The sequence below is a fragment of the Myotis yumanensis genome, unplaced genomic scaffold (assembly GCF_028538775.1).
Source record: "Myotis yumanensis isolate MYYU_CA2020_CCGP unplaced genomic scaffold, mMyoYum1.0.hap1 SCAF_3, whole genome shotgun sequence".
NCBI classification, from domain to species: Eukaryota; Metazoa; Chordata; class Mammalia; order Chiroptera; family Vespertilionidae; genus Myotis; species Myotis yumanensis.
Window position 1 is genome coordinate 117,247,055 of NW_027223754.1, and position 15,698 is coordinate 117,262,752.

The following is a 15,698-nucleotide window of genomic DNA, read 5'->3' on the forward strand; positions in this document are numbered from 1 at the left end:
TCTTCCTGATGCAGGGAGGGCCCCGTTGTTAGGGGGAACGTACGGATCTGCTTTTAGGTGGAAGCAGGAGAGCAGAGAACTTCTCCTGCATCTGGTGACTCTCCAGGGCCTTTAGCTCAAAATAGTCAATATGCCAAAGTGGTATGTTTGGGGGAGCATGCTCTGAACCCCTTCAATAACAGTGTCCTGATTTCATGCCTTGACGACTGAATTTAACCTCCCCACATTTCAGTTTGCAAGGAAACTGAGATGTACTAAAGGCAGTAAAGTAATTGTGGGAAGAAGACCTTCTAGGCACATTTTTCCTCTAAATGATCAATCCAGACTCAGCGTGGCCCCGTGGACCCTCTTCTCATAACGGAGACCGTCCTCCGGGAGTACACAGAGCTCATGTTAATTTGCAATTCAGATTCCCCTGCACTCCTGCCGCTTACCAGCACTTCCTCCAGAGCATATATATGTAGTCTGTACCTGCTGACAAAACCTATGTGTTAGAGTCCGAAGTCCCTATGGCACCAACTGCTTATTAGTGAGAAAAAAATCCAAAATAAAACACGGTCCAATCATTTACTTTAACAAAAGATTTATTTGAAACAGGTTTGTGCAGACATACACCAGTCAACAGGATTGATCAAAGCCACAAATCACTACATTTTCCAAAACCTCTAAAAATACAAGTAAATGCCCTTCATTTGTATTCACTCCAGGAGGGAACCCAGCTCCGCTATAATGTGCTGCTATAATTTAACAACCAGAGGACATTAATAGGATGTGAAAATGGTAACACTTCTAGAGGGAGGGAACAAAACCCCCACGCTCAACAGAAGAGCTCACTGCTCTGCTGGGAGCCAATTAGACGTGCCCCCACAGCTCCACTCCTCTCTGCATAACCAGATTAAAACCTCCCCGTCACAAACAATATTTAAGCAATCTGAGCACAGATGTGACAGCAGACAGGAGAGCACATGGCTTCACTTGCATGAGAAAACACCACAAAGATGTTGCCTTCAAACAGGGACCCAGTGACCTGCAGGAAGGGGGATCCACGGAGGCCGCCACATACCCCTGCAGCTGGCCCGTGGGCACCACCCCTGCAGCTGGCCTGGCTGCAGCTGCTGGCATTGCCCTTCAGAGGGAGGTTTGAAGGCAGGCAGCACCGCACACCCCTGAGTTCAGCAATCACTGGCAGCATGGGAGAGTGTCAACCCTTGCATTGATTTTATTAATGAAAAATCAGAACTGTGTTTCCTTGCCCAGCGATCTATCTGGAAGGAGGAAGGCTCTGTGACAGGGCACACTTTCCTTTGCAGTTTTTGTATTGGTGTTTATTGATCCACCTGCACGCCAAGCTACCTCAGGGAACCCAACTGAATCCGATCCCAGGGGAAGTGGGTTCACGTCCTGATCTTTGGGCTCTCTCTGTTCTGGCCCTTTCCTTCCACACTGGAGAGCTTGCCCATAAAAGGCTCTTGATAAGCTCTCTTGACCCCTGAGTTTCCTGGGCAGCACTATTTGGATAGTGCTATTACTTCAACTTTCTTCTTCCTATTTCTGTCATAAATCAAAGCTACCTGACAGTTTGTTCCTGACTTTTAAAACGAACAGGACTCCTTTCTTTCTTTAGCCAGGACAGAAGAAATGCGATGGACTAATCTTGTGTGTTTTTCTTGGTCTGGTGCCTGGGAGAAAGCAGAGTAGATATCTCTAAGGCAACCAGGGCAAGAGATTGTCATTGGAAAATGAGGCAGCCTGGGTGTGAAAAGAATCATTCTTTTGTGTCCCCTAAGTCAGGGGAGCAGAGGTGTTTGTCAGACTTAGCAGCTATGCATCAGGCTGGGGATAAGGTAAGGGGTGAACTTGCCCCTCCTTTCTGCTTCCATTTCTTTTGTAGCTTCTGGCCACTTCAATTTATGTTGGTTCAGAAGCCTTTCCTTCCCACTGAACACTGCACCCCGATTCACAACTCACCCAACCCAAAATATGAAGGGAGAGTTTCGAACAGAGTACCAGTATGAGCTTTGGCATTAGATGAAGCTGCTGTGATGGAGAATGGAAATGTGTACTGTGGAACAATTTGGGGTGCTGAGAAAAGAATACATGAAGAGTACAAACATCAGGTTGAGTATTACAGGTCTATTCCTTTTGAGAATTATGGACATATCATTATGGGGGGTCTACGACCCATGGAAACCCTTCTAATGGTTCTTCTTGCCCTTCAAGATGGACAAATGGCTGGAATGAGGCTCAGTATCCTCCCCCAAGGCGACCCGAGACAAACACAGCGCTCAGCAACAAAGCCAGTGGATGTTGCTTCCGACTTGCGTGGGGCTGTATGCTCACCATCTCTATCACTACTGTATTAGCCAAGTTAATCATTTGCATAAAGCGAGTATTGAGTGGATAGGATGGGGGATGCCACCTTTTGACTTGACCTGATAAACATATTTCTTCGCAAATTATTACTTCAGGCTCTGCTTAACTATAGCCACAGTTTCCCTGTTCACATTTTTTTATGGTTCCCAGGAGATGAGAGCTACATTTCAAATGCTGAGGCTAAATCACTCCTTGAATTACGTTGGGACAATGACCCTGGGCAGTAATTCAAACCCTGGCTGAAATGTGTGCCGTTTTTTCACTTGTTCAAAACCAAAGACAACGTTCTATTGCAAACATTCTATTCAACTTATGGTCTAAGACATAAATCCCCAGGAACAAGAATCTGATAGGAAGTTCTCTTCCTATGCTTCAAAAAAATAAGATAAAGGGTCGTTGTTATAACAAATGGGGATTATAGACCATAGCTTTATTTTTTTTTAAATGCAACCTTAAAGTCTGTAATATATACATCCATATGCATTTTCAGATGTTAGTTACCTACACTCACTTTTTTTTTCATTATTCACTGCTTCTTGACAAGTTATTACTGATTTTCACTGCCAGCTCCCTACAGCAAGACCTGAAGCCTTCTCAAGGAAAAGGAAATGTCAACAGAGTTCTCAGCCTTGCTCTGCTGAAACCCAGGCTCCCGTTTTAGGATATTACTCCACGAGTGTTAAAGAAACAGCACCTCCTTTAGCCAAACACAGGTCCTGTGTGCTGTACTGATCCAGAAAAGGGCCACACACGTGTGCACCTGTGTGGGAGATGAGAGAAGGTACCGCTGGTCAAGAAGCCTGGAATATTCTGCCCAGAGACAGGATAGACACATCAGCTACATCTCCCAATTATTCCAAAGCCCATTCTGATCAGTAATGAAGTACTAATCCCAACAATCAAGTAGAAATGGTTGGTTTATTCTGCTCTCTCCTCCTCCCCTTTCAACGTGCAGTTTCCACAGCCGCCCTTGCCTGCCCATGCCGGTGGAGAGCTGAATCCAGAGCCTAGTACTCCGAACTGTTGGTCTCCCTCTGCAGAATCAGCAGAATGGGACATGGGCTCAAACAAGAGTCGGCAGTCTGTCCGTGCAACACTAGACTAAGGCTGAGCCTGTGTGGGTTCTGCCCCTTTAGCCCAATCCAGAGACAGGCCCTGTGTGCTGACCGAGTGTGACCTGCCAGCCTGCATGTCACTTACCGTGTGGCAGAGTGACAAGTCCCATGTGGCATTTCCACTGAGCTGACAGCCAGTGTATGCAACTTAGTCCAGTCCTCCCTGCTCCCTGGGGAGGAGTTGTGTGCGACACTTTGACCTCAATTTAAAGATAGGACAAATGACACAGCCCCTGAGTCGCCCTGTCTAAATATTCTACATTACACATAGTGACAGCTGCTCCTCCTAGAAACCCAATTTAGTCATCTGGCTACAAGATAGCTTAATTGCATAAGAGAATAAATAGAAAGGCATCACATCTACTGTATTCTGCGTGAGTGTTTCATTATTGCAAAGACTATTTGTCTACTTCTCAAGAAAATTAGAAAATATACTTAAATCTCAGAAAATTTGAACTGTATTTAATGTAAAAAATAAAATAAAAACCAAAAAACCCCAAACACCACACACACACATTCTAATTCACAAATCTGATTCAGAAGGTTTTCAGTTCAAGAGAGAGCTAAGTGTTTGACAAAGAATTGAGTTTGAGTTGCCTCTTTCCAAACAGACTTAGTTCTAAATGAAACCAAATAGTCAGGATGCCTAATGCACATTCATTTCTCACTTTCATTTTTCCTCTGTATTGAGACCATCATCTTTTTGGGTGTGCAACAAAGACATACTAATACACCTTGGTTTGTGTTAATTGTTAGACTCCCCTGCCCTCTGTGATGACAGTTCTTCAATGATTCACTTTGCTGGGTGCTATAGTATTTAAATGTTTCATCACCTTGGGGAGGAAGAAGTGGCAATTTTCTGAGCCTCACCTGTTAATTGCACTGCCTTGCTTCCCCTCAAGCCCTGGACCCTGGTCACTTCTTAAGTGAGGGATTCGTTTTCTTAGTTGATGCAAATCATAATTATTTCAATGCCCAATAAGATGTAGATGTTCTAAAAATAAAGGGTTAGGAAGCAAAGTGCACTATTGTTTTATTTCCTAATCTAGCACAGCCATTCCCAGAGGAACTGTGTCATTGCAGCCAGTAACAGCTGCCCAGAATTATTTACGTTAAGCTATCCAGAAATCTGGTTTGGCAACCAAAGCAGAGAGGAGAGAACGTGCCTCCAGGCTGGTCGTTTATTAAGGGCTCCAGGTGCTCACATGACCGCCTGAAGGCATCCAGGTTCTGTCCAAATTTAGAACAAGGGACTCTGCAGTTTGGAAAGTCAATGACTTCCCTTCCTCTTCTTAGACTCAGGGTACTTCCTACTGTGAGCGGTGCCCGTATCTAACACTGACTGAATAAGGAAGGAAACCTTGTCGATATAAAAAAGGCTGTGGAAATGTTTGGAATTCTTTTCAATTAAAACTGCCTGTCAACATCGTGTTTAACCTCCTGGACATATTAGGCTGATCAGGACATTTGTCTGGGCTTCGGGGCTTGATTTCAGAGTTTCCACTCTGACTTGGTGGGAAGTGTCCTCTAGGCCCTCCTCCCTGTGTCTGTGTCCTTGCTTTTTGCTTTCTCCTTCCATGGTCATCCTCCTTCCCTCTCTCTCAGGTGGGTTTGCATATTCTCTCTGGTTCCAGAGCGACAGAGTGATAAGTATGTTCCTTCACTGGGGAGACATGCTCTAAATTCATTCATTTTCCAACATTGAAAATCCAAAATGTGCTCTCAACTCCTAAGAAGACAAGCATGGGGTCTAAGTTAAGAGGATGCTAGAAGTCCAGTGGTCTGAAGGCTGGGAAGTGCGTCCTGGGAGCCTGGCTAGCAGGGTCCCCACCAGCGCCCTGACCCGCAGGCTTCCCTGTCACCACAAAGAGGCAGGTAAACTGTAGAACATCTGCAGAAGAGCTGCTTCTTCCCTTTAGTTATGGAAGGAAAAGGGCGGTGGAAGAAGGGACTTCTTGCATCTGTATCTGTATCTGCTGTAGAGAAAGGACGGATGCGGACTCGGGCTGTTGCCCACCAGTGGCCATGCACTGAGCACAGCGGCCAGCCATGCAGAAGGTGTGAGCACGAGGGATCTGGGTGGCGCTGGGTGGACTGGGCCAACCCCTTGGGAAGGGTGCAGAAGATGGTGTTGGAACACAGATGGTTTGCCCCACTGGGAATGTGGCTAAGAGTTTCACATCAACATTCTCAGGTTACCAATCCATATATGTATATATAATAGGAAACCATATATTTGTGATTTCATTGTAATCAAGAAATTTATGCCAACTTCATACAAACATAATAGGAATCAAAGCAAGACAGCAACCTGCCTAAAGTGGTCTACATGCTGCCTGTGGACTTTGTCTGTGAGGTAAAAGGACAGGAAGCAAGTGTGTCCGGGCTCCCTGCCACGGGACAGGCTTCTCACGCAACATAAAACTCTTTTATCTCCGCTCCCAGAACAACCAGTACTGATGTTTAAATATCGATGAAACATAATGTTTTTAATTTCACACCTCACAGAGCACAGCTGAATGCTTCATAACAACGTAAACAAAAGTTAGGCCAAGCACTGCAGACAAGTTGGGAGGAAAGAATGGCTTCCCCCGCGATATATACTCCAGGTTTGCGCGGGAACATATAACTAACAAACCGGTTGGCTAAGGCCACAGAAATGTGTTTTCTCATATTTTGGCTGCTGACACCAGTCTCTTCTGACAAAGATGTGTTAACACTGGGTACAAAAACTGCATTTCTTCCCCAGGATCAATCAGGAAAACTCGATTCGTAGTTCCTCCTCACTTTCCCGTCTTATTTCCGCTTCGATTTCTTTTTGGTGGTGTCATAAGCACGAACAACTTCTTCCTGAGAAACAGCTCCATGCTCTTCTTGAGAGAAGGCGTACCCATCTGAAAGAAGCGCACAGGAGGGAGTGGGTAAAGGCAGAACTGGGGGAGCGCACGAGGTTTGGAAGAAGCTGCTTTTGAGGAGACTACAGCTGAACCGGTGGGAGTCTGAGACGGGGAGCCTGTGACCCAGAAGGGGAGCATGGGCAGTGTGGGTGTGTGGTGGCAGGATGCAGCCTGGTGGGCTGGGTCCAAGGGGTTCTGGCTGCTGATGCTGGGATGGGAATGGCTCTGAGGGGCGGCCTCCCATTTAGGAGTTGCCGTTGAGCTCAGCCTGGGAAGCATAAACAGTGGGTCACTGGTCCATGTCTGCACTTTCCCACCACCAATCAAGTTGTTCTGCTCCGGAAATGTCCCAATGCGCCTGAAGCTGTAGGCTGGCCAGGTAATTTATGAAGCTGTAACATGCTGGGGAAAACATGTACCAGCTCACAGTGAAAGCTGGTAAAGGGCACATGATGTTCGGAATGGTCCTGTTTCTAAATTGGGCTGATTTGGGCTGGTAATAAGAAATTACAGTGGGAACACATCTTATTTTTGTGTAAAGAAAAAGATCGCAAGATAAAGGCAAGAGGAATTTAGTGATTGGCCCTGTGGCCACAGAAAAACTGGTTCTTACAATCAGCTCCAGTAATAAAAATAGAAATAATAATAATAATAATCCTATATAATAAAAGCCTAATATGCAAATCAACCGACTGGCAGAATGACTGGTTGGCAGGGGGCAGGGCTGGCAAGCGGGGGGCACCAGGCCAGCCAAGATGGGTGCCAGTGGGCAGAGGGAGGTGATGGTGATCAGGGGGCGGTGGTGACCAGCAGTGGCGAAGGGACAATTGGGGGGGTGCGGCCAGCTGCTTGCTGGCTGCTCACTGGCCTGGCGCTGTCCCCTGATCGCCCCACAGGTTGCCTCCTGCAGAGGCAGGAGCAGGCCTAAGCCATCAGTCGAACATCCCCTAAGGGCTCCTGGTCTGCAAGAGGGCGCAGGCTGGGCTGAGGGACCTCCCCGCCCACCCCGAGTACATGAATTTTCATGCACCGGGTCTCTAGTAATAGTAATAATAGCAGCAGCAGCCAACAATTATTAAACACTGTGTGTACCAGGCACTGTCCTATGTACTGTGCACAAATGACACATCTATTCCTCTCAACAGCCCTATGAGATAGATGCTAGTGTCTTCCCATTTCACAGATGGGAAAACTGAGGCATGGATTGATTTCATGATCTGCCCAAGATCACAGACCTAGTGAGTGGCAGTTTGGAGCCAGACCCAGGCAGTGTTTCTGCAGGGCCCACATTTTCCTGCATCACCAGTTCTTAAAAAGGTTTAGCAATAGTGGGCTTCCCTTCTTAATTGGTTCTGCCCACAGATGGGACATTTATAAGACGCCCTCTCTGTTGGCTAACCCTTCTGGCTCAGGTGTGCAGAAAAGTCCCACAGTTGGATGAGACATTCTGACCAAGACAACATAGTAAAAGCCTAACAAAGGTGACTCCCACCCACGACTGATCAATAGAGCTGTTAGTTAATCATCATAGTCTTTAAAGGAGAAAAAGAAATCAGAAATTCTCCCGGATTATAATTATTCTGCTCAGATATCTGCTTAAAAAGGAGAGTTTCTGAAGTATAAAGACATATAAAAACAATGTGTAAGAGAGTCTTTGAGGGGATGGAGAAGAAGAGACTTCAAAAGATTCTCAGGTGACTTCCTACTCTGTGTATGCCCACAGACTCGGAGCTCTGTCCCTGGGCTGGCTTCCCAGTTCTTCTGGACAGCCTGCCTTTCAGCACCACCTGAGAAAGCCCAAGGGCAGGAGGGCCACCCTGGGAGGCCAGGGCTGGTCTCCAGAGGTGGGCTTGGGGCCTTCTGAGGACATGGCTGGGCAGCAGGGAGTGGGTGGGTGTGAAAGCAGAACAAGCAAGCAAGCCTGACCCAGAACAGAGAGCAGTGTTCCACAGGGGACTCTTGTCTACTCACCTCCATCTCTAACAAAATCAAACCCACAAACCCAATCCTACTCTGTGTGGGAGCCAGAGGAAGTAGCCACCCCCTAGGCCAGTGTGAGCACAACCTAGCTGGGTACTGAGCAGGCATGTCACATGCCTGGAGCAGAAACACAGAAGCAAGCCTGGAGAGGGGCTGCTGGCTTGTTTGGGCTCTTCTCCTGACCCCTCCCCCTTCCCTCCCCCTTCCCTCCCTCCCTCTTCCTCTTGATGCTGGGCTGCCAGCCTGTCCCAGGACAAGTGCTCTTTGTGCAGCGTCTTCATTGCAGTCCTAGAAGAGACACCTTTCCTAGGGATGTTTCAAAGAAAAATCTAGCAAATAACACTGTGTCCTCCTGTAACAAGACTGTGTCCTGTGGTCCACTGGGACACTTCCTTCTGCAGTCTTTGAAAGGCAATGTTTCTAGTAAACACATGTTTCCGGGAGGGGACCCACAGCAGCTGTCTTTGGATCCAGTGTGCTGCCGGAACGACAGTCCTGCCAGGGCTCTGTGCTCCCCAGGTGGATGCTTCTCACCCCGACAGAAATGGCTCTGGTCCCAAGTAATGGGAAGGCCTGGGGAGTGCTCTTCGTGAACTTGCCTGGGGCAGGCTGGGCTACTGCGTTCTCCGCCCTGCAGATGGCTTTCCCAATCTGCTTGGCTTTCAGCATGGATCCGGACCCAGGGCCTCAGCCCTGGGGGCCAGGGGGCTGGTTCTAATCCCTGCCTCGCAGTAGCTTGGTCACAGCTTGGTCTCTTTAAGCTTTCTGGGTCTCCTTGGTTTAGTTTCCTGTAAAACAAATGGCCTGGACCAGGTGAAGTCCAGGTCCTCACAGCTCCTGCCCTGGCTGGCTGGCCCCAGGCCACAGAGCACTCCACCTCCATGCCAGGAAAGGGCGCCTGTCTCAGCAATCAGTCCAAATGGAACAACTGCCGCCTCTCTTTTTGGATGTGTGTTTTGGGGGAGAGGGGCGGAGGGGAAGGAATAAAAGGAACTTGTTGAGACATTGTTTGGGAATGTCCTTTTGGGAAAGGCCTCTTAGCATTTGGAATTGTCCACTCCCTATTAACTGGAAGGAGCAAAAATCTGGCCTTTCATTTGCTCTGTTTTTCATTCATACCCTGCCTGTGCCTACTGGGAAGCCAACCGCGGTGCTTTTTCTGCTTGTAGCTCGATGGTGCCCTTGCTTCTATCTGCCTCACTGGCATGAGGTCCTTGCAGTGGGATTACTCCTCACTCAGTTTCCAGCAGAAGAGATGGCAGAGAGGGGCTCCTGGTCCAATAGCAAATCTCTTCTCTTGGGGTGAGCAGAGCACCCCGAGGTCACTACCTCACTACCAAGTGGTTTCTCTGCCAGTTCCTATTAGTTGCATCCACCATCATGTTTCCAAAATGTTGTGCACTAAGACTTTCTGAACCAGGCTTTCTTAATCTCAACTGAGACTTAAGGTAGACTTTGCAATTCAAAACTAAAAGGAAGATGGCCCAACAGGATTACCCTGGGGGTGGAGATAAACTACTTCCCTCTCAGAAACCAGGTCTGGTTGCAGTTAGAGTCACACTGGAAGAAGTTTCAGTGGGACAATGGCATTTGTGAGCCCAAAGTGGGGCTGCACCCCTCAGCTGACAAAGACACATCAGTTCACCAGCTTCTGCCTGACGAGCATTAACCTGCCCCTGGCATCCAAACAGGAAGCTCAGAGGAAGCCCCCAGCTCTTAGCATTTCCCACTTTCATTCATCTTTCAGGGAGTCCTGACAGCCAGAAAGTACTGCTGGGGCCTGGAGAACGCGCTCAGTGGTCCAGCTCTGAACTCTCCCTGGCTGGCCTCCTAGAGTATCTGCCTCCACAGCCAGAGTCTGAGGACAGAATGAGGTAGGTGGGAGGAGATGGAAAGGCAGGTGAATCTCTTAGTTATTTTGTCTAATAGGACATTTGGTAAAGTCTATAAAATTATGTCATTTATTTCATTATTTTGGAATAAAACTACCCTTAAGTAGCATTCTTTTGAATCTGAGCTCTGATAATATCTTTTTGTAAAAAAATATATTTTATTGATTTTTAAAGAGAGGAAGGGAAAAGGATAGAGAGTTAGAAACATCAGTGAGAGAGAAACATCGATCAGCTGCCTCCTGCACATCCCCTCCTGTACAACCCCTACTGGGGATCGAGCCTGAAACCAGGGTACATGCCCTTGACCAGAATCGAACCCGGGACCCTTCAGTCTGCGGGCCAACACTCTACCCACTGAGCCAAACCAGCTAGGGCACTGATAATATCTTAATGAAAGTAGCAGTTTTCTGCCTGGAAAAATATTCCTAACAGCAGAATCGGGGAATACCATGGGACGATAAGGGTATTAGACCATATAGGAAACACTGATCTTGTGTGTTGGTTGGTGGCTCATAAAGAACCAAAAGTACTTCCAAGATTAGAGTTTTTCCCCCAGTTTCCTGGGAAGACTGAGGCCCAAGACAGCTGATGGTTAGACCCAGGAGGACATGTGGGGGCCCAGACAAGCTACGCAGAACTTCTCTCATCCCAGGAACAGTTTAAATTGCTTGATGGCCTTGTATAGTTGTCAATGACAGAAACATTCTATTATCAACCAGGTATTACTACTCATTTTGGGGTGCTTCTTAAATGTGCTGTGATTTCCAACGCTTTTTCATTTCTTGTACTTGTTCATTAGAATTCTTTTGTCCTTCAAAATATTGAGAATTCAGCAAAATGTTTAGTCGTTGTTTTAAGATATTTTATTACGCTCCCACAAAAGTTCTCGCTTGGTCTTTGACCTACACAGTTGCTCTTGAACAACATAGGCTTGAATTGTGTGAGTCCACTGATATGTAACTTTTTTTCAATAAATCCTCTAAACGTATTTTCTCTTTTTTATGATTTTGTTAATAACATTTTCTTTTCTCTAGCTTACTTTATTATTAGAATACAGTATCTAATACATATAACATGAAAGATATGTGTTAATCAGCTGTTTGTGTTACCAGTAAGACTTCTGGTCAACAATATTATTGGAAGTTATATGTGCTGAGAGAGTCAAAAGTTACATGCAAATTTTCACCTGGGGTTGGCACCCCTAACCTCCCACTGTTCTGGGTCGACTGCATCTATTCTTTCTTGGTTACTTTGAAGCATATGTAGTTTGGAAATCAGTATGTGTTTCTCTGTGTCTGCTATAGAGAAGGCGCTTTACATCCATCATTGGGAAGCCTCATAAAGACTAAGTAAGCTCATATTATTACTAGAGGCCCGGTGCACAAAAATTTGTGCACTGGGGGGGGGGGGGGGGGGGCGCGGAGGGGGGTGGTCCCTCAGCCCGGCCTGTGCCCTCTCGCAGTCTGGGACCCCTCAGGAGATAATGACCTGCTGGCTTAGGCCTGCTCCTGGGTGGCAGAAGGCAGGCCCAATCCCTAGGTGCAGTCCCTGGTCAGGCTCAGAGCAGGGCTGATTGGGGAGTTGGGGCGCCGCCCCCTGTCATGCGCAGAGCAGGGCGGATTGGGAGGTTGCGATGCCACCCTCAGTCACGCTCAGGGTGGGGCCGATTGGGGGGTTGGGGCACTGCCCCCTGTCACACTCAAGGCAGGGTCGATGGGGAGGTTGCGGTGCCACCCCCTGTCACGCACAGAGTAGGGACCATCAGGGGGGTTGGGGCTCCGTACCCTGTCAAGCACAGAGCAGGGCCAATCAGGGGGTTGGGGAACTCCCCCCTTTCACACACAGAGCAGGGCCAATCAGGGGGTTGGGCGCTGCCCCCTGTCATGCACAGAGCAGGGCCGATCAGGGGGTTGAGGAGCTCCCCCCTGTCACGCACAGAACACGGCCCATCAGGGGGTTGGGGAGCTCCCCCCTGTCACGCACAGAGTAGGGCCAATAGGGGAGTTAGGGCACCACCCCCTGTCACACACAGAGCAGGGCAGATCAGGGGGTTGGGGCGCTGCCACTGTCACACTCAGGGCAGGGCCGATGGGGAGGTTATGGCTCTACCTCGTCACACACAGAGCAGGGCCCATGGGGGGGGGGGGGGGTTGGGGCGCCGCCCTCTGTCACCCACAAAGCAGGGTCGATCAGGGGGTTGGGGTGCCGCCCTGTCACACACAGAGCAGGGCCGACCAGGAGGTTGGGGCGCCGCACCCTGTCACACACAGAGCCGCAGGGCGATCAGGGGATTGGGGAGCTCCCCCCTATCAGGCACAGAGCAGGGCTGATCAGGGGGTTGGGGCGCCTTCCCCTGCCACGAACAGAACAGGGTGGATAGGGAGGTTGTGGCCCCGCACCCTGTCACACACAGAGCCACAGGGTGATCAGGGGGTTTGGGCGCTGCCCCCTGTCATGCTGATCCGGTGCCAGGAGGCCTCGCGGCTCCGCTGATCCCGGTGCTGGGAGGCATATTACCTTTTACTATATAGGATAGAGGCCTGGGGGCCGGCTGGTTTGCCCTGAAGGCTGTCCTGAATCAGGGTGGGGGTCCCCACTGGGGTGCCTGGCCAGCCTGGGTGAGGGGATGATGGCTGTTTGCAGCTGGTCACACACCCTTCAGGGTGGGGGTCCCCACTGGGGTGCCTGGCCAGTCTGGGTGAGGGGCTGAGGGCTGCTTTCAGGCTGGCGGTTTTTGACTGAAGCTCCCAAACGCTCCTTTTTTTTCTCTTTTTTTAATTTTATTCTGGGCCAGCTTTAGCTCTGGCTCTAGCTCTGAGGCTTCAGCTGCTGAGCGTTCTATAATCGAAACAATGTATAACTCCAGCTCTGAGATCCCCGCCTTCTTTCTGGGGTTTTGTTTAGCTTCTATATTTGTTAGAATGTTTCAAACTGCCAGCTCAGAGGCCGGCAAGTCAGGCGGGGAACCTTGGCTTCCTCCGTCACTGGAGCAAGCAAGCCTCATGTTCGCTTCCAGCTGCCTGGCTGCCGGCCGCCATCTTGGCTGACAGTTAATTTGCATAAGGATATGCTGATTAGCCAATGGGAAGGGTAGCGGTCGTACGCTAATTACCATGTTTCTCTTTTATTAGTGTAGATAACTCTGTTTTTCCCCAGAGGATGACACAGAAGTTTCAAGAAATATGTAAGTTGCCCCCAGTTACTCAACTATGTCAGAAAAAAATAGTGATACCTGACATTTATTGGACTCTATATTGTCAGGCACCATTCTAGGCACCTTATGATCTCATTTAATCCTCCCAACAACCCCAGGTAGATTTTCATGTCATCTCCATTTTACAGATATAGAAACAGAGAGGTCAACTTGCTTACGATGACAAAAACGTGGCCCAGACAGGACAGTACTGCAGGCAGCTCAGCTCCAGAAGTGGACCTCACACACCTCACTCCTTGGACTTCCCTACCAAGCCTCCTGATTTGACCACTCTCTCGGACCAGAGACACCACAACTGTGATTCTGATCGCTAGGCCACACTGGGCCAGTTACTGTACTGACCTGAGCCTCTGCCAGGTGCTCTTGGGGCTGACACCACCTCTCTCCAGGGGCAGTGGAGCACTAAAGAACACACCAGGCAGGTGAGGCCCCACATGGAGCTGGCCTCAGTGGGAAAGTGAAGAGAGGAAGTGGATTACTGAGAGGAATGCCATTCCACCCTTCCCTTCCCTCTCTGTATTGTCAGACACCATTGACATAGGACCTTGAATACCTGTCCTACAGATGCCGTGATGATTTTCCCTAAGCTGTTTTTGGTCTACCATCGCTTCCTTCTCACCTCCTTGGGAGGAACAGGAAGCAGGAAGTGAGGCCTGGGTGAAGAGATGACATGTGAACGTGTAAGAGGGAGTGCGGCAGGAGAGATTGGAGGGTTCAGAGATGTAGGGGCCCACAGGCCTACAGGCCTTGGCACAGGAAACCTGCATTCTAATGACACCTCTCAGCTGGAAGCCCAATGGCTGGATTGCTAAAATGAGCCTGCAGCTTCCCCATGAACTCTGGCAGGGACCCCATCTGCTTTCATGGCCTCCTTTCATGCTCCTTTGGGCTCCATTGCAACCCCAGAGACCCTGCTCAGATCAGATGCCTTTGGCAGAAACCAGACCAGGGCTTTAGTGGTCAGAGTGGGGACACCAGTGCTAGACTTGGGGCGACCTTCCTGGATAAAGCAGAGACTTTTTTTCCAGTGATTGGCATTGTTTTAATTAATATACTAATCCTACATAATAAAACCCTAATATGCAAATTGACCAAACGGCAGAATGACTGGCAGAACAACCAGTTGCTATGATGCACACTGACCACCAGGGGGCAGATGCTCAATGTAGGAGCTACCTCCTGGTGGTCAGTGCGCTCCCACAGGAGGAGCGCTGCTTAGCCAGAAGCTGAGCTCACTGCTGGCGAGTACAGTGGCGGTGGCGGGAGCCTCTCCTGCCTCCGTGGCAGGCGGGCAGTAAGGAGTGAGGAGTCATGGACTGCAAGAAGGTGCAGGCCAGGCTGAGGGACCTTCCACCCCAGTGCACGAATTTCGTACACCGGGCCTCTAGTATTAAATAAAACCCTGCATATTGCTATCTTTGGGGAAACCAATTTAAAAGTAACATCACTTCAACCTTAGAAAAAATGCTACCGGGAGGCTGACAGAGGATCTTAACCACATCAGGATTTTTAAGTTTAAGAATTTTGTCATTCAGGCATTTGATTGGGTCCCAGGGAACTACCTATATGCAAGCTGTACTTGCCTCAGGCCAAACACACGAATTTCACTTCTAAACTCTGTGCTCCAGCTTGGCAGCTGTCTCCTTCCCTATTAACAATGCCCAGGCCTTCATTAAGCTTCCCACCTTCCTGCGTGGGCCAGGTCTGGCTGGCCTGCGTAGGCTGCGGTGACTACTTACGTGGGACACTCTGCTGGAGGGAACCTCCTCGGAAGAGAGTTGGGGGCGTCTTCCTGCTGAGCCTCCTTAACAAGTGGTCCCGCTCATTCATCCTGCAGGTAAATCAAACATGTCAGTCTCTAATTCACCTGGACACATCTCAAAGGTTCTGGTTGAATGACTTCCGGTTGTAAAATAAAACAAACGGGGGGAAAGCTTCCTTCCCCACGTCAAGACAAATGTCCAGTTTTGCACGCCGCCCACTGTTGACGGTAGATGCTATCTCGACACTTGGAGAGCACAGCCCTCTCTTCTAAAAGGCGCTCTGTGTTCAGCCGTCCTGTACACAGCGCCTCAGCCTTCTGCCTCCCTCTTAATTGAAGTGTACTACAAGTGCCCTTTCATACTGGGCAAACCCTGGCTTCCCGGAACACTTTGGAAGGAGTGATCTGTTTCTATGGTAAATGTCTTAAAAGCCTCAATCCCACCTGCAGCCTCCTTTCCTCGAG

General features: G+C 48.9%; 1 protein-coding gene across 2 annotated transcripts in view; it reads right to left on the reverse strand.

Annotated features, from left to right (window-relative positions):
- Positions 1-566: 566 nt before the first annotated feature.
- The window catches only part of ATP8A2 (ATPase phospholipid transporting 8A2), a 692,529-nt gene continuing 677,397 nt past the window's right edge, over positions 567-15,698 (reverse strand). For both annotated transcript variants that reach the window (XM_070409448.1, XM_070409449.1), the window contains exons 36-37: positions 15,211-15,302; positions 567-6,382 (exon numbers count right to left, since the gene is read on the reverse strand). In XM_070409448.1, the coding sequence (XP_070265549.1) occupies positions 6,285-6,382; positions 15,211-15,302 (190 nt within the window). In that variant the 3' untranslated portion in view covers positions 567-6,284. The remainder of the gene's footprint in view (positions 6,383-15,210; positions 15,303-15,698) is intronic.